Here is an 18,272-nt window from a genome sequence, read left to right as displayed (position 1 = left end):
TTCTGTGTAGCCTGCAGGGCTGTACTTTGATTTCTGTGTATCCTGCAGGGCTGTACTTTGGCGAGCTTTTCCAGTGGCTGCTGCTTTGCAGACACAATATCATGAGACAGAAACAGAATTCTTTAGACTTTGCTTTTTATTTACAGACTAAGTTACTTGTTAATTTTATATGTTTTGTGTATCTCTCTGTGTGCAAGTGAGTGCAGTGCTCTTGGAGGCTTGCAGTGTTGGATTCCCTGTAGCTGGAGTAGCAGTGTTGTGAGCTGGCTTATGTGGGTGCTGGAAACTTGAAAGGGCAGTGGCCACTGAACAGTCTGTCCAGATCCACTTTTTAAAAAAAAAATTTTTTTTTATTATTATTACTACTTTTGTTGTTTGAAAGATAAAGAGAAACTGATAGAAGAGAGTGTCTTGTTGTTTTTGTTTTGTTTTAATGTAAAGCCAACTTTATTTTATGTTTCAGGAAATTGTTAATGACATGGGCTTTGGAAGTGGCTGTATTAATGAAGAAGTCTGAAACATATGCACCTTTATTCTCCCTTCCATCTTTTCATAAATTTTCCAAAGGCCTTTTAGCCAACAGTAAGAGACTAATGTTTTAATTTTGTTTACCTTTAAAATAATATTGGTTAGCAGAAGGCTGTTAGGTCAGCACTTTAGGATGTGAAGATGCGTAGTCCCTATTGTAGTGCCGTTCAGAGTAGATTATATTTCATTCTTAGTATTTGAAAAATAATTGAATTGCCAGATTTTCAATCTTATATGTTAAGTTATCCCATGAAGTTGAAATCTTTTCTTAGGATAAGGTTTACATGAGGGATGGTCAACTTGATTTTGTTGAGTACTAATTTCCTAGGTATTACTGTCAGAAAGGATTCCAGGCAAGGGTAGGGCATAGTCCATAGTTGGTGATGTCTGTTTGATGAGTGAGTGGGTGAATGAATGAATGGGTTCAATAGATACATACACTTTTGAATGTGTGGTGTCACTGAAAGTAACTTTTCTTTTTTAATAATAGCTCTTGTTGAAGATGTGAATATCTGCTTGCAAGCATGTAGCAGTCTCCATGCGTTGTCCTCTTCTTTGCCAGATGATCTGCTACAAAGGTACGGAGGAGAGACCACATCTTTGACTCTGACTATACTGTACATGGGAATACTGCCACATGTCCTTAATCTGTTATTTTTCATAGGTGTGTTGATGTCTGCCGTGTTCAGCTTGTCCATAGTGGAACTCGTATTCGACAGGCCTTTGGGAAGCTGTTGAAGTCAATTCCTTTAGATGTTGTACTAAGGTATAACTATTTTAGCTCATTATATTTTACCACTTTGTAATTGTTTACCATAGCAAAAGAGAAATCACTATATTACTGTATTAATTTTATAGGCTACATGGCACTTAGTTATCAAAGAGATGTCTGAGAATAATTTTGGAGACCTAGAAGAAGAGAAATTTTTATGATTTTCATCATCTTACAATTGGTGGAGAATAGTTTATGTAGTACCAAAATGTATTTCTTAGTAGTTTAGATTCTCTTCCTCCCCCCCCCCCCCCCGACCCCTCCTTTGGTTTGGTTTTACAAGACAAGGTTTCATAGATTTTTTTTTTAATTATTATTATTTTTAATTATTTATTTTTGTTTTGTGTCTGAATGTTTTGCCTGTGTGTACATCTCTGTACCACCACGTGCATGCCTGCTGTGTCTACTGAGATCAGGACAAACGTGTTGAATCCCTTGGAACTTGAATCACAATTTGTTGTTGTTTCTTTTTTTCTTTTCTTTTCTTTTCTTTTCTTTTCTTTTCTTTTCTTTTCTTTTCTTTTCTTTTCTTTTCTTTTCTTTTCTTTTCTTTTCTTTTCTTTTCTTTTTAAAGATTTATTTATTTTATATACATGAGTACACTGTAGTTGTCTTCAGACACACCAGAAGGCGGCATCAGATCCCATTATGGATGGTTGTGAGCCACCTTGTGTTTGCTGGTAATTGAACTCAGGACTTCTAGAAGAGCAGCTAGTGCTCTTAACCGCTGAGCCATATCTCCAGCCCCCATCATACGTTTTTGAGCTGCCTTGTGGGTACTAGAAATCAAACCCACCTCCTCTGCAGATCAAGAAGTACCCTTAGTAACTGAGTCATCTCTAACCCCATTAGTTGAAATATTTATTTATTTATTTATTTATTTATTTATTTATTTATTTATTTAGCTTTTGATTAAGCTCATTTTGGGAACATTTGTTTCATTTTTGATGGGTTTCAGTTTTCCCAGGGTAACCTCTAACTTCTTGTGTAGCCAAGGAGAATCCTAAACTGCCTACTACTACTACTACTACTACTACTACTACTACTACTACTACTACTACTACTACTACTACTACTACTACTTCTTCTTCTTCTTCTTCTTCTTCCTTCTTCCTTCTTCCTTCTTCCTTCTTCCTTCTTCCTTCTTCCTTCTTCCTTCTTCCTTCTTCCTTCTTCCTTCTTCTTCTTCCTTCTTCCTTCTTCCTTCTTCCTTCTTCCTTCTTCCTTCTTCCTTCTTCCTTCTTCTTCTTCGTCCTCTACTTTTTCTTTCCTTCCTTTAGAGTGCTGGGATTACAAGTATGCATCACAGTGTTCAGTTTGTTGGCAAACCTAGAGCTTTGTGTATATTGGCCAAGCATTCCACTGACTAAGCTACACCCTCAGTGTGCACCCTTTTCCCTCCCTCCCTCCCTCCCTCCCTCCCTCCCTCCCTCCCTCCCTCCCTTTCCCCTTTCCCTTTCTTTCTCTCTTTTTCTTCCTGTCCTTTCCTTTCTTTTTCTCTTTCTCTTTCTCTTTCTTTTTCTCCCTTCCCCTTCCCCTTCCCCTTCCCCTTCCCCTTCCCCTTCCCCTTCCCCTTCCCCTTCCCCTTCTCCTCTCTTTCTTCTTCTTCTTCTTCTTCTTCCTTCTTCCTTCTTCCTTCTTCCTTCTTCCTTCTTCCTTCTTCCTTCTTCCTTCTTCCTTCTTCCTTCTTCCTTCTTCCTTCTTCTTCTTCCTTCTTCCTTCTTCCTTCTTCTTCTTCCTTCTTCCTTCTTCTTCTTCTTCTTCCTTCTTCTTCCTTCTTCTTCTTCTTCTTCTTCCTTCTTCTTCTTCCTTCTTTCTTCTTCTTCTTCCTTCTTCCTTCTTCCTTCTTCCTTCTTCCTTCTTCCTTCTTCCTTCTTCCTTCTTCCTTCTTCCTTCTTCCTTCTTCCTTCTTCTTCTTCCTTCTTCCTTCTTCCTTCTTCTTCTTCCTTCTTCCTTCTTCTTCTTCTTCTTCCTTCTTCTTCCTTCTTCTTCTTCTTCTTCCTTCTTCTTCTTCTTCTTCTTCCTTCTTCTTCTTCCTCCCTTTCCCCTTTCCCTTTCTTTCTCTCTTTTTCTTCATGTCCTTTCCTTTCTTTTTCTCTTTCTCTTTCTCTTTCTTTTTCTCCCTTCCCCTTCCCCTTCCCCTTCCCCTTCCCCTTCCCCTTCCCCTTCCCCTTCCCCTTCCCCTTCCCCTTCCTCTTTCTCTTTTTCTCTTTCTTTCAGGCCTGGGTGGATAGGTAGGTATTTATGGAAGGCCCAGGTTTGTAGTTCAGGCTGTTCTTGATCTCAAGATCTTCCTGCTCTCCAAGTTCTAGGATTATAGATGTGTAGTAGCAGTCTTTTTAAAAATAGATTTTACTTAGTGTATGTGCAAGCCTGGTTTTGTGTGCATATATATGTGTATTTGTCCCCTGTTATTGGATTCCTGGGACCTGGAGTTATGGGCAGTTGTGAGCCCCTGTGTGGGTATTGGGAACTGAACTCAGGTTCCCTGGAAGAGCACCAAGAGCAGCAAATACTCTCAACATTGAGCATCTCTTTAGCCCTCTGTACCAACAATGTGAGAACTTTTAAGATTCTAAAAGGATGACATTATAATCACCTCCTGTGTATGTGCATTTTGTCTTTAAAGATAGATTCTCACTACATAATCTTAACTATCTTGAATCTGCTTTACAGACCAGGCTGACCTTTAACTCCAGAATCTACATGCCTCTGTCTCCTGAATACTAGGATTAAATACGTGGACCACCATGCCTGGTGTTCTCTATTCCATTTTTAAACCTTGGTTTTGTTTGTGCTTTTAGTGATGTACAGTATCTCATTAATAGACTCTGCTACCCTTTCTCCTAAAACGTGTTACATGTTAATAATGACTGTTTTCTGTTAACAGCAATAATAATCACACAGAGATTCAGGAGATTTCTCTAGCATTGAGAAGCCACATGAGTAAAGCACCAAGTAACACGTTCCACCCTCAGGACTTTTCTGATGTCATCAGTTTCATTTTGTATGGAAACTCTCACCGAACAGGGTAAGACTCTTTCATTAGAAAAAGGTACTTCTCTTAAAAAGGCCAGGATGATAATTACATCCAGATTCGAGAAAATATTATCCAAGGTGCCAAATTGGAAGGCAATATTTTTTGCTAGCTCACTTTGGTTTTCATCAGGTTTAGAGAGAGTACTGCTTTGAAGATTGTATTTTTATCAACAAAAAGGGGCTGTGACATTCATTGATGATTGGCAGTTGACTGATCTGATTAACATGAATCCTTTGGAGGGAGGGTTGGAGGTGATGGTATTGTCAAAATGTTCAGTTAGAGTGGATGAAATGTAACCTGGCAGCCAAATTGCTAAGAGCTGTGCACCCCAGCCTATTCTATGATGCAGTTTTCTTTTGGTATGAAAAATTGGTCCTTACTCCCATGTACCTTGCACTTGTTTTGATTATTAAAATGAAGTTGTCATTGTCTGTTACATATGAAACTACTTTTCCCAGGAAGGACAATTGGTTAGAAAGATTGTTCTATAGCTGCCAGAGGCTGGATAAGCGTGACCAATCCACAATTCCCCGCAATCTTCTAAAGACAGATGCTGTCCTTTGGCAGTGGGCTATTTGGGAAGCTGCGCAGTTTACTGTTCTTTCAAAGTTGCGAACCCCATTGGGCAGAGCTCAGGACACGTTCCAGACAATTGAAGGTAACCAACAATTTAGCATTCTTCAAAATTTGTGATGCAGGTGACTTTCTAGGTTTTTAACTTTAGAAACCTTGGCTTTCTTATACTGAAACAGATTTCAGAGTTGGGTTTTTTTTTTAATTGAATAATTTCTAGATCTTTTTAGATAAGCTTTGTTAGTTGAATTATTTGCACATCTGCTTTTATTCAAAAGCTTAGGGGATTATATGGACAAACGGTTTCCTCAGAAAGTGAGAGATTTTTAATTTTTGTTTTAAATTGATGAATATATAAATAGGATATCTGGTAAATTGATTTATTAAGAGTTGTCTCTGATTCAGAATGTTGCTGTTTTTGTTTTCAGGCATCATTAGAAGTCTTGCAGCCCACACACTAAACCCTGACCAGGATGTTAGTCAGTGGACCACTGCAGATAATGATGAAGGCCATGGAAGCAATCAGCTTAGACTTGTTCTTCTGCTTCAGTATCTGGAGAACCTGGAGAAATTAATGTATAATGCCTATGAGGGATGTGCCAATGCATTAACATCACCTCCCAAGGTTGGTGTTGTGAAATAGTGGTGCTTTGTAATAGATTGTGAAACCTGGTGGGGTTGTATATGGCTGAGATCACAGTCCATCTGGATTCTGTTTATGTATATATGTATATATGTATATATTTATGTATTTAAGGCATCTTCATCATGATTGGAACTAGTCCTGAATCCTTTTCTTTTTTTTTTTTCAAAGGTCATTAGGACTTTTTTCTATACCAATCGACAGACTTGCCAAGACTGGCTCACTCGGATCCGCCTCTCCATCATGAGGGTTGGATTGTTGGCAGGTCAGCCTGCAGTGACAGTGAGGCACGGCTTTGACTTACTTACTGAAATGAAAACAAATAGTCTAACTCAGGTAATGTGGTGTATTTGGGATGCATTTTAACTGATTGTAGGAATTTGAGTTTGGTCTCTAATGGAGTTATATATAGCTCTCTCTCCCTCTCCCTCTCCCTCCCCCCTCTTCCTCCCTCCTTCCCTCCCTCCGTCCCTCCCCCCTCTCCCAATAGATATAGATATCTATAGATAAGTTTACTTTAGTTCTTTTTCTAGGCTTTATCCAGTATCTTACAAAACTGGTGACTTTTCCATTACAAACTTTACATCCCATTACTTCCCCATTACTGATCATAAAATTTACTTATGTTTTCTATACAGAACATGTTAAAAATATGAACGTCTTATTCCTAAAACCTGGGACTTTAGGAATAGTAAGGAATTTGTCTGTGGAATACATTATAATGTGTGGGAAAGTTCTTTAATTAGGTTCAGAATAGATGTTTTGTGATGATTCTTAAGCTATCTAAGCTATCTAAATATTGTGAAAATAATTGTTAAATATATATATATATGGATTGTGACCAGATGTTGTAAGTTCAGTAGAGAATTGAATTTCAGTGGTATCGAGAGGTAATCTTTTGCCTGTTGTTTCCAGGGGAGTGAATTGGAAGTAACTATCATGATGGTGGTAGAAGCACTGTGTGAGCTCCATTGTCCTGAAGCTATACAGGGAATTGCTGTCTGGTCATCTTCAGCTGTTGGTAAAAACCTTCTCTGGATTAACTCAGTGGCCCAGCAGGCTGAAGGGAGGTAAGTTATAAAAAAAGAAATAAGTAATGGTGTTTTTATGTCCAAATTCTTTGTATTGTATAATATTGAAAATGGCTTTGTCCACTTTGAGTGTTGTACTATAATCACTTCAATAGGGGAGGCATCTTTCATTTGGTTTTTGATTCCAGCCATGTATGAATGTCTCATTTAAGAGGTTACGAGAAATCATACTGGAAAGCAAGGTCTTTCAGCTTCATAAATAGTTTTAACATGATTTTTTGATTGAAAACCAAAACTCTGGTGTGATATTGTGTGTTGCTGGAGTGTTTGCTCACAACGTTGTGGATTGATTACATGTGCAGATTGATTCAGTTTTGAGTGAAGAGCATACCTCAGGCATTTAAGTAGTTCTTAGAAATTTGGAGAGAGAAACAACCACTTAAATTTGGAAGAATAAATAACCTGGTGTCTGCAGGTTTTGGTGTGCCTATAAAGCTCCATTTGTTATGTGGGTAGTGTTTTCCTCCCCTACAGAAACAGCAGTATACCTATGGAGCTGCATAGCTTTTCTACACAACAATATTCTAAAACATCTAATGTGGTAAATATTCCACAATCTGATTTTTCTTAATTGATACTGCTATGTATCTGTGAATATATGATAATTTGACATACTTTATTTGTGGACGTCAAAGTTGTTATTGATCATTTCCAGTAGTTGTTCTATACTGTCTTGGTGTGAGACAGAGATCTAATTTCCTCCTCCAAATAACTGACTCATTGTCTTGCAATTCATTGAGTAATTCATTTTCTCGTCATTAATTCTTTTAGGATCGAGATACATTTGAGTAATTTTTTTTAAGAAATAAGGCTTCTATATTTGCATTTAAGGTTTGAAAAGGCCTCTGTGGAGTACCAGGAGCACCTGTGTGCCATGACAGGTGTTGATTGCTGCATCTCCAGCTTTGACAAGTCTGTTCTCACGTTGGCCAATGCTGGACGTAACAGTGCCAGCCCCAAACACTCTCTAAATGGTGAGCATTCAGTGTTTACATTTAAAATATGCCAAAGATACCGTTCATTTGTGCAGGTAAACTTCCAGGGGTCTGCCTTCTTTTCATGGTATATTAACAGTTCTCAATTTTGTCTTTTTTTTTTTTTTTTTTTTTATTTTAACAAAAACAAAAACAAAACCCTTTTAGGTGAATCCAGAAAAACTGTGCTATCCAAATCAATTGACTCTTCCCCTGAAGTTATCAGCTACTTAGGAAATAAGGCTTGTGAGTGCTACATCTCTATTGCTGACTGGGCTGCTGTGCAGGAGTGGCAGAACGCAGTCCATGACCTGAAGAAGAACTCCAGCAGCACCTCACTCAATCTGAAAGCCGATTTCAACTATATCAAGTAAGGGCTGCGTTTGCCAGTTACGGGTCTGTGTTGTCTGCCATGTCAATAAGTAGCCTTCCTCAGTAGTGAGAAATACCAAAATTGGTTATATTTATAACAGGAAGCTAACAGTCAAGGGAGAAATCTGCTTAGTGGGAAGATAGAATCATTATACATAAAAAGGTCGTGCTGGGCTGGTGAGATGGCTCAGTGGGTAAGAGCACCCGACTGCTCTTCCGAAGGTCCAAAGTTCAAATCCCAGCAACCACATGGTGGCTCACAATCATCCGCAACAAGATCTGACTCCCTCTTCTGGAGTGTCTGAAGACAGCTACAGTGTACTTACATATATTAATAAAATAAATCTTTAAAAAAAAAAAAAAAAAAAGGTCGTGCTTTAGAGAGGCTCACACAGGGAAGCTGTGTTTCTGAAGTACTGTTGAATAGTTGAAGACATTTAGTTTTAAGGATGAGAGTTTGTGAACATCTATATTATTTTTCTTCATTCCTCTTTAATTATCCTTCTCAAAATTGGGAATTTACTGCATTTTAGTCACATGGCTGGTAGGGCAAAGTTCATCAGAGTTGGCTTGCTGTCACCTTCCTAAAAACTGAGAACAGTCTTTGTGTAGCAGGACAAAACACTGTTTTTAGCTCTTCAAAATGGAGAGTGAAGAAACAGGAGAAAACACCTTGACAAAACATTAAGTAAACTTATCTTTTCTGTGTCTCAAGGAAAGCAGTTAGTCATAGACAGTTTAGGATAGCTGTGGTAGATTGGAGTTAGGGCAGAAGAAATCAAAATAGTAAGTTTTGTTTTGTTTTGTTTGGAAGAGGAGGGCAGCTGAAAGTCAAAAACTGTAGATTAGTGGGAACATGGGGATCCAGCCACCAGAAAACCCAGGGTCTTGTTTTGGTCACTAGACATGAACAGTTTATCAACATCCAGTACTTAACTCTGTCTCACTTGAGAAACAATTGGTTATACTGGTCTAGGTTGGAGCAGGAGTTGGGTAAGACAGCCGATGAACATTTCCATTGCTGTTTTTAGACCTAGTGATAAGAGGGACCAGTGAGAGAGGCAGATAAGGAGAGCATGGGAGTTGGGGTGGCTGGGAGTGGGTGAGTGTAGGCAGTAATCTCAGCGCATGAGAGGTAAAGTCAGGACTTTCATCCTTAGTTAGATAAGTGAGTTCCAAAGCAATGGAGAGCTCGTCTTACAAAAGATAGAAGAGAGAGATGGAGAACATAAATCTTCCTCCTGGTTGGAGAGTATCTGTGGTAGGACAGTGGAGTAGTGTGGAGCTTAGTGTGACTGAGGCATCTCATTTTGGCATTGACAGTGGAGTAGTGTGGAGCTTAGTGTGACTAAGGCATCTTATTTCGGCATTGGAGCACCAGGGCCATAGGAAATGGCTGCAGATAAGAAAACAGAAAATTGGAATCTCATAATAAAACAGGATCTCAGTGAAGGAGTCAGGGCTAAGGTACAAAACTTAGATGATAGGAGACTTAATAGGAAAAGAGTGTAGGCTCTCAATGGGGAGAGAGGCCAGCTGGCTGGATGCAGTGGCTTGGAGAGAGCAAGGATTGAAGACATATTGTAGAGTCTATTGCCAGTATATTAACAGGCACCCGGGTCACTCACTACAGAAAGAAGGAGGAGACAAAGGGCAAGCAAGCTCAACTAACTGGTTGTCATAGCTAGGACCATGTTTTCCTGTTTGCCTGTCATTGCAGCTGTAGTGTTACTGAGGTCTTGGGAACCACATCAAGATAAAACGGTGCTTTGCTTGTAAATGCCATTTCTCTAGATGGCTGCTTCCTCCAGTGCTTGTTCTCCCTGTAGTCCCCAGTGGTTATACAAGCTGGTAAGGCCTAACCCAGACTGATGGACATTTTAATTACAGGTCACTAAGCAGCTTCGAGTCTGGAGAGTTTGTTGAATGCACTGAGCAGTTGGAATTATTACCAGGAGAAAATATTAATCTACTTGCTGGAGGGTCAAAAGAAAAAATAGGTATTTGGGAATGGTTTTAATTTTTTTTTCATTACAAGATTATTCATTATCTTTTCCTAGGAAATGCGTAAGTTTCTGTCTGTTTATTTAGAGTCCTAGACTATTTGTAAGTTTCTGTTTATTTATTTGGAGACCTAGATTATGCAAAGAAATAGAATTAGGGTTGTGCTAGTAATAGTTTATAAAGCAAATGAAAAATGGCTCAGTTAGAACTAAACTAGAAAGATGTGATATTGATACTTTGAGATGAATGTAGACATTTAGCTTGACAAAGTACCAAGCAGTGTTTTGGCTGCAGTTTTCTTCTTGATGAGCACACTGCACACTGCTTTGTGACGTTGAGACGTCTGCTGTGTTTTGAGAGTAGCTGCATTGTGTAAGGCTCTCAAGTACTTCTGGAGAGCTACACAAATGCACCAGGGACATTCTTGATGTGTATAACTGAAAAGGCAGTTTCCCTCTTGACTTAATGTGTCAGTTTTGTTTCCACGTAATTAACCTTTTGTTAAAAGGTTAAAATTGAAAAAGCATTCAATTTTAAGAATGAGAGAAAAATTTATTTTAAAACTAATTTTCCTTTCTGAAATTTTTGTGTGTGTCTGTTCCCTTGGAATTCAGTATGTCGACTTTGCCTGAATTCATGAGATCCTTTTACCTCAGCCTCCTGAGTGCTGAGCTCCACGGTACCTGGTGGTTTGGTTTCTTATAGGAGGTGCTAGATTAGTGGGTTGACTTGTTAAAGAGTATTCATCTCTGAACTTGAATTTCAAGTCTGTAATAATTACAGATTACTTGTTTTAGAATTATTTTAGTTTTTCTGGTATAAATGAATTTGCTACACTTACTTAGTTAAGGATATACAAATAAGTTTGAGATTTAGGAGCTTGCTCAGTCACTAAAATGCTTGTCACACAAGCATGAAGAGCTGAGTATAGGATCTGTGTCAAAAAGCTTTGTATGATTGGATATGCTTGTAACCCCAGTGAAAGGCAGGTAGAGTAGAGTGGCCAATGAGATACTGTCTCAAAACAAACAAAGATGGATAATAATACTCAAGGAAGAATACCAGAGGTTGACCTCTGGCCTCCAGGTGCACACACAGTGCACACCACTAAATAAGTAAAAAAATGAGCTTAAATTTCATGAACTAAAGTGGAGGAAAATTCACTGAAATGGTTAAATCCTTTTTAGAATCAAGTTTTAGTCTATTTTTGAGCAAAGTATGGATATAAAAAGAAGGGTGAAAATAGGTTGCTTGCTAGTGTTTGCGCTTTTAAGGGCAGGTAATTCTTAGAGTCAGGAAGTATAATTTTATGTTAAATAATGCTGTTTATATTGTGATCTGAAATGCTTTATGTTTAACTACCTAAACTCAATGAAAGGAAGCTTTCATTAATGATAATTAAGTATTGCTAGAATATATTAATACTTGTGTACATTAGATTCAAATTAATTTATCTAACTTGTTTAGATATGAAAAAGCTGCTTCCTAACATGCTAAGCCCAGACCCACGGGAGCTTCAGAAATCCATTGAAGTCCAACTGTTGAGAAGCTCGGTTTTCCTGGCAACTGCTTTAAACCACATGGAACAAGATCAGAAATGGCAGTCCTTAACCGAGTGAGTCTCTAGTGTACATTGGCTTCAAGGGATGCTGTGATTGGCACTATAGATGTACAGAAACCCCTAAAAGTATATGTCTGTCTTTGCTCACAGTCTACTATAGAGCAGGCTACTTTTTCTTTCTATGACCCCTGATTTTTGTTGCCAAATGATAATGCCTTAGTGACTTGATGTTAATGACTACAAGCTAAAGAATGTTAATTGACAGCAAATACATTCTTTCAGAAATGTGGTAAAGTACTTGAAGCAAACCTCACGCATCGCTATTGGACCACTAAGATTGTCTACTCTAACGGTGTCACAGTCCTTACCAGTACTGAGCACCCTGCAGCTGTACTGCTCATCTGCACTCGAGAACACAGTTTCTAATAGACTTTCAACAGAGGTAGGTAGATTATTTGTTGTTTGTTTTGTTTTTGCTTTTTCCTTACATTTTTTAAAAATTTAGTTTATGTCTATGAATGTTTTGCCTGCCTGAATGTCTTTGTACCACTTACATGTTTGGTACCTTTAGAAACTGTAACAGGGCATTGGATCGATCCCTTAGGATTCGATTGACAGATGGGTGTGAGCCACCATGGGGCTGCTGGGAATTTAACATGGGTCTTCTGAAAGCATCCTTGAAGTGGCTTTTTCTTTTTCTTTTTCTTTTTCTTTTTCTTTTTCCTTTTCTTTTTCCTTTTCTCTCTCTCTCTCTCTCTCTCTCTCTCTCTCTCTCTGTATTTTTGTAAGCGTTTTCTGTGAGTATTAATAAGATAGTATAGATCAAAATCTTCATTTTTCTCAGTTTTTAAAGTAAAATTTATAATTGAATAAACTGGTGAACTCAGAAGTCTAAAATAAATTTCTAGACAGATTTTTTTCCTTTGTTTTTTTTCCCTTTTTTTAGAATAATTTTTATTTTATGTACATTAGTGTCTTGCCTGCATGTATGTCTGTATTGAGGATGTTTGATCCTTGAATTATAGACAGTTGTAAGTCGCTATGTAAGTGCTGGGAATTGAACTTGGGGCCACTGGAAAAGCAGCCAGTCCCTTCAATCACTGAGCCATCTCTCCTGCCCCTCTAGGCAGATTTTCATTTGTGATAGTATAAGGCAGACAGAAGAACCTGAAGTTTTGAACTTTTGGTTTTTCTTACAGGTAAATTTTGGATTTGACTCTAAATAAAGTAAGCTTCAACCAAAGAGAGAACCTTTGCAAAGGAGTTGCAATCTTGGAAAGTTATAGAATCAGTAGTTTAATGCTTTTCTCGAATTCTGGTTTATAGTAACAGATGTTTTTACAAATGTACTTTTATTTAGTAAATATACTAACAAATTGTACTTAATATCCTGGATTTATTTAATAAAACAAAGGTTTTCTGTTTGGGTGTGGCTTAGTTTCTTTTTCATTGCTTTAATTTTATACCATGACCAAGGCAGCTTATAAAAGAAAGTATTTGATTTGGAGCTGATAGTTTCAGAGGGTTAGAGTTCTTGATGACAGACTATAGGCATGGCTGCCGAGACCGTAGGTTTTGATTTCCAGGTTGGAGGCAGAGTAAGTGAGAGACACAGAATGTTGAAACTTCAAACCCTACCCTCATTTACTCTATTCCTTCAACAAGACCATATCCTTATCCTTCCCAAACAGTTCTACCAGTTGGGACCAAGAATTCAAATATATTAACCACAGGTTGCAAGAGACATGGTGGAAGGTTGTAGGAAAGTTGGAATAGATCTAAAAGGCTATAGTCTATCCCAAGCTTATTAGGTGAGATTGTTTTACACAGTGTTTGTCTATCTGGCAGGACTGTCTTATCCCACTCTTTAGTGATGCTCTTCGCTCATGTAAGCAACATGATGTGCGGCCATGGATGCAGGCACTGAGATATACCATGTACCAGAATCAACTGTTAGAGAAAATTAAAGGTAACACATTCCCACTTCCCCTTCCCCTTCCCTCCCTATTCTCATCTCTTGCAGCAACCCCTTCCGGAACTTACTGTGTAGACAAGGCTTACTTCAAACTCAGAGATCTACCTGCCTTTCAAGTACTGCGATGAAAGGCACATGCTACGTCTTGGCCCAATTTTCTTTTTCTTAAAGTTAGCTTCACTGAGATGTAAATTACACATTTAAGTGTGCAGTTTTTTTCTCCCATCTTCCTCTGTGTACCCAGAAAAATCCCGTGTCTCTCTGTTCATTTTCTTACTGTTGCCCCATCTCGGGCAGTTGATGATTTGCTTTCTATCACTGTAAATTAGATTGATCTTTGCTGTGTCTTCACATAAATGGAATTGTACTGCATGCTACTATATTTGGTGTCTCTAGCTTACATGATATTTTAAAGGTTTTTCCATGTTAACTTGTTAGTCAAGTGGACCTTCTTTATTATTGTCCAGTAGTATTTCACTGTATGGATGTGCCACCATTTGTTTATTTTTCCATTCTCTGGTATGAGTTTGTTCTCAGTTTTTCTAGTTGGGTAGCTAAGCATGAAGCTGCTATGAACATTTGTATTATTTTTCTTGCTTCAGCTAAAACCTGACAATAAACTTAAGGAAAGAAGGGTTTATGTTGGTTCAAAGTTCAAGGTACAGCTCACTATAATAGGGAAATCATGGAGACAGAAATGCAAGGTAGCCACCAGGAAGCAGAGACAGATGCTAATGCTTAGTTTGCTTTCTCCTTTTTGTTCCCATAGATACTGTAGTGCCTAGACTGTTTTTTGGGGTGAGTTTTCCCATTTTAAAAGCTAAACCTTTTTGGAAACACCCTCACAGATGTATTCAGAGGTCTATTTCTGTAGTGATTCCAAATCCTGTCAAGTTGACAGGACAAACGGTTACTATATTTATGTTCAATACCACAGTCAAATCTTGGGGCTTTTTATCTCTTGAGTTGAAGTGTAGGAGTGAGATTGTTGCATTATTGGTTTCTACTTTGTAAATAATTCAGTATTTCTTAGATAGTGGTTATGCCTTTTTAATGTTTTTTAGTATTTATGAAGGTTCCAGTTTTTGTCTTGTTCCTTTTTTTTAGTCACCGAGGGGTATAATTTTAGTTCATGATTTTAGTTTGTATTTCTCTGGTGCTAGTGCATTTCCTCATTTTCTTTGCACAGATACTATTTTGTGCTTTATGTTTCAAATGTCTCTTGACATCTTTTGCCTGCTTTTCTTTTTTATTGGGGGAGGAGGCAAGATCTATCTTTCTGTAGCCCTAGCACTTGATATTCAGGCCAGGCTTGCCTTGACCTCACAGATATTTGTCAGTCTTTGCCCCTGAATGTTGGAATTACAGGTATGACCACCATGGCTGGCTTTTCTCTAGTTTTGGCAGGGTCTCACTGTGTAGCTCCGGTTATCTTTGAATCGAGAGTAGACCAGGCTATTCTTGAACTCAGAGATACAGTGCTCAGATTAAATGTGTATGCCACCATGTCTAGCATCTTTTGCTCATTTTTAATGAAGTAATAAGGCTTGTTTATGTGTTCTATGTACAAGTTCTTTAGCATTTAATATGTGCTACAAATGTTAAGGATTTTCAAATGCTTCAAATGAAAAATATTAGAGAACGAGTATGCAAATTTTATCTTTTTTTTTCTAAAAGGAAAGTGTCTCTTTTATTGCTATAGAATAGTACCTTGCCTCAACTCAGTTCTATAGTTTTAGTTAATTATATGTGACTAAAGTTAAAGTATTAAATGTTAAGTAAATCCACTTCCAAAATAGGCCTTGGATTACTAGACAGTTATTGGCATCTGCCTACGATAGCCTCTCATTGGGTTTAAAACATTGGTTCAGCATTTGCACATTGAGGGCCCTTAGCCTGAAGCATTTCCAAGTTGCCTTCCTTGTAATTTATGTGAGAATTATCCCATTTTTGAGGTGAGATATATAGAAGTCTTAGCACAGGATGGAGGCATAAACAGGGTTGAAAATACCACCATGTCTTTTCCTTGCTATATGTATCATTGGAAAGTCAGTAACCTAACTTTTTGATAAACAACTTCATTCCCAATCAGTTTTATTCATTAGACACAATCTAGAAGTAGTAGTTTGTAGCATTAGTTAGCAGATAATGGCAAGCAAGATGGGCCTTTTGTCTTCATTGTTACAACCAAGGAGATTTTAAAGTCCAGCAGGGAGAACTGAGCAGTGAATGAATGAACACCACAGTACTATGCTGCATGGAAGCGTGGAAGTACATATATAGGCAGCTAAAAGAGCATGCAACAGGCATCTCTGATCTGACCATAGGAATTCGTAGAAAACTTGTGGAGAAAGTATTAACATTTAATCTGAAATTTGAGGGTAGAAATGAGAAGAAAGGAAGGGTGCATTACTTAGGTAGGATATGAAGGTTAGAGACTGTATAAACAAATTCTTAGGTGACTCAGTTTACCTGAGTAGAGCTGGGTGAGATTTTGGTGGGATGTCAGTCAGCATAAGGCATCAGTGGAAACTCCTCACTTTGAGGGGCAGCAGAAAGAAAGGGCTCTGTGGGTTTTTAGGAAAAATAAAGTTCCAGGTTTACTTGTGTGTAATCACTTCAGTTGAAAGTTATCTTGTGGATTAGAATGGGGTAAGAGTGAGGCAAAGGGACCAGCTTCCTGCTGCTAAGCAAGGTACTTAGGAATGACATTAAGGAGGGAAGAAGCAAATTATTTGTGGAAGTTGAAAGTAACTGCTCAGGCCTTGGGCCTTTCTTTGAGAAAAGGTAAACAGAAAAAGGGTGCAGTTTTAACAAGCAACAGGGAATCCACTTAACACAGGTTCCAAGGCCTTTAGAATGTAGGTGTTCACTTGGCAGGTAGGACTCTGCTCTCTGTTCTGGGCTACACGTTTAGGAATCATAGTATTGGTACGGCTTTAAAGCCACAGGATAGATGCCTTGTCCAGGAGTCAATGAAAGGGAAGGGGTCTTTGACTTCTTTGACCTTTATTTATTCTTTTTCCTGCTGTTTGGCCAAGATTCTTCATTTCCTCTTCCCCCTCCCCCCCTCCTTCCTTTTAAATGCACTGTGTTCACCATTTAAAATTTTTTTTAATTTTATGTATATGAGTGTTTGTCTGCATTTGTATATGAAATACTACATGTGCCTAGAGGCCAGACCTGGAACTGGCATTACTGGCAGTTATGAACCATCCCGTGGGTGCTGGGAATACAACTGTCCCTGCAAGAGTAGTAGCAAATGTTCTAAACTGACAAGCTGTCTTCTCCAGGCTCTGATGGAGCTCTTTTCTGACAATTCCAATGTTACAAGGTTAATTTCTTGTAGAGAATGATTTTCTCTTTGCTCTACTTGGTAGTGTTTCTTCATTTCAACACTGTTCTATGCTAAGCATTGTGCTAGCTGTTGGGGTTTGAGGGTTGAGAGATGGTGAAGAAGAACATGCTTCAGAAATACTGCCTGGAGTCAAGTGAGTTGGGAACTAATGAAACATTTTCTTCTTTCCAGAGCAAACAGTACCAATTAGAAGCCATCTCATGGAGTTAGGTCTGACAGCAGCAAAATTTGCTAGAAAACGGGGGAATGTGTCACTGGCGACAAGACTGCTGGCACAGTGCAGTGAGGTTCAGCTGGGAAAGACAACCACTGCCCAGGACTTAGTCCAGCATTTTAAAAAACTGTCCACTCAAGGCCAAGTGGATGAAAAATGGGGCCCTGAGCTTGATATTGAAAAAACCAAATTGTTATATACAGCAGGTTAGTAAACTGAATGCGTGCTTCTGTGCGTGGTATAAAGAAATATTTTATAAAAACAATTATTTCCAGATTTTGTAGAACATTATTTATGGCATGCTGGTGTTTTATAGTTGATACTTGAGTTTCCAAAATATTTAAGTTTAATAAAGTGTCCTTTAGTAAGACATATTTTCAAAGATCCTTGATTGTTCCTGGATTTCATTGTTTCCTTTTGGGGAATGTGGTGTGCCTACTTATTTGTCTTTGTAGGAGCCATGCCTACATATAAGTTCAGTTCATGTGTGTGTGCATGTGTGTGTGCATGTTTGTGTGTGGACCAAAGGTTGACAGTGGATGTCCTTGATTGTTATACATCTCATATTACTAAGGCAGGATTTTTTTCATTTGAACTCCTATCCATTCTCAGAGAGAGTGCTAGGGTTACAAGCAGTCTGTCGTGCCCACCCAGCATTTATGAGGATTCAAACTGTAGTCCTCAGTGCTTACACAGCAGGCATTTAACCCACGAGTCCATTTTCCCAGCTCTTGAAGTTTTTATTATTGTCACTATTAACAACTTTCCTAGCTGGCCTGAAACCCACTATGTCAAGCAGGCTGACTTCCTCTTCCTGAGTGTTGAGATTAAAGACGTGTTACCATGCCTGCCAGACTTTATGATATTCTATTTTATTTTGTCTTAGTTTTTGTTACTTTATTTATGTGTTGAGTGCCTCCATGCATATGTATGTACCACATACATATGTGCCTGCTACCCCAGAGGCCAGAATGTGCTGGATCCTCTGGAACTAGAGTTGTAGGAAGTTGTTTTGTTTGTTATTTTTTTTTTCCAGACAGGTTTCTCTGTATAGCCTTGACTGTACTAGAACTTGTTCTGTAGACCAGATTAGCCTTGAACTCAAATATCTACCTGCCTCTGCCTCCCAAGACCTGGAATTAAAGGCATGTGCCACCACCTTGAATT

General features: G+C 38.4%; 1 protein-coding gene and 1 long non-coding RNA gene across 5 annotated transcripts in view; both read left to right on the top strand.

Moving 5' to 3' along the window:
* The window catches only part of Smg1 (SMG1 homolog, phosphatidylinositol 3-kinase-related kinase (C. elegans)), a 113,130-nt gene that overhangs the window by 54,073 nt on the left and 40,785 nt on the right, over positions 1–18,272 (top strand). For all 4 annotated transcript variants that reach the window (XM_006507677.3, XM_006507678.3, XM_030242506.1 and 1 more), the window contains 15 exons: positions 464–582; positions 1,019–1,106; positions 1,193–1,294; positions 4,191–4,331; positions 4,799–4,998; positions 5,342–5,538; positions 5,728–5,892; positions 6,472–6,626; positions 7,479–7,621; positions 7,790–7,991; positions 9,884–9,993; positions 11,465–11,612; positions 11,841–12,000; positions 13,407–13,527; positions 17,063–17,311. In XM_006507677.3, coding sequence (XP_006507740.1) covers positions 464–582; positions 1,019–1,106; positions 1,193–1,294; positions 4,191–4,331; positions 4,799–4,998; positions 5,342–5,538; positions 5,728–5,892; positions 6,472–6,626; positions 7,479–7,621; positions 7,790–7,991; positions 9,884–9,993; positions 11,465–11,612; positions 11,841–12,000; positions 13,407–13,527; positions 17,063–17,311 — 2,300 coding nt within the window. The remainder of the gene's footprint in view (positions 1–463; positions 583–1,018; positions 1,107–1,192; positions 1,295–4,190; positions 4,332–4,798; positions 4,999–5,341; positions 5,539–5,727; positions 5,893–6,471; positions 6,627–7,478; positions 7,622–7,789; positions 7,992–9,883; positions 9,994–11,464; positions 11,613–11,840; positions 12,001–13,406; positions 13,528–17,062; positions 17,312–18,272) is intronic.
* Positions 7,998–9,404, top strand: Gm40454. The gene is made up of 2 exons (XR_869898.1): positions 7,998–8,156; positions 8,363–9,404. It is a non-coding gene; the product is annotated as a predicted gene, 40454 (long non-coding RNA).

The sequence above is a fragment of the Mus musculus genome, chromosome 7 (assembly GCF_000001635.26).
Source record: "Mus musculus strain C57BL/6J chromosome 7, GRCm38.p6 C57BL/6J".
Classification (NCBI taxonomy): domain Eukaryota; kingdom Metazoa; phylum Chordata; class Mammalia; order Rodentia; family Muridae; genus Mus; species Mus musculus.
The sequence above is the reverse complement of the archived record's forward strand: the minus strand, read 5'-3'. Positions and strand labels throughout refer to the sequence as shown.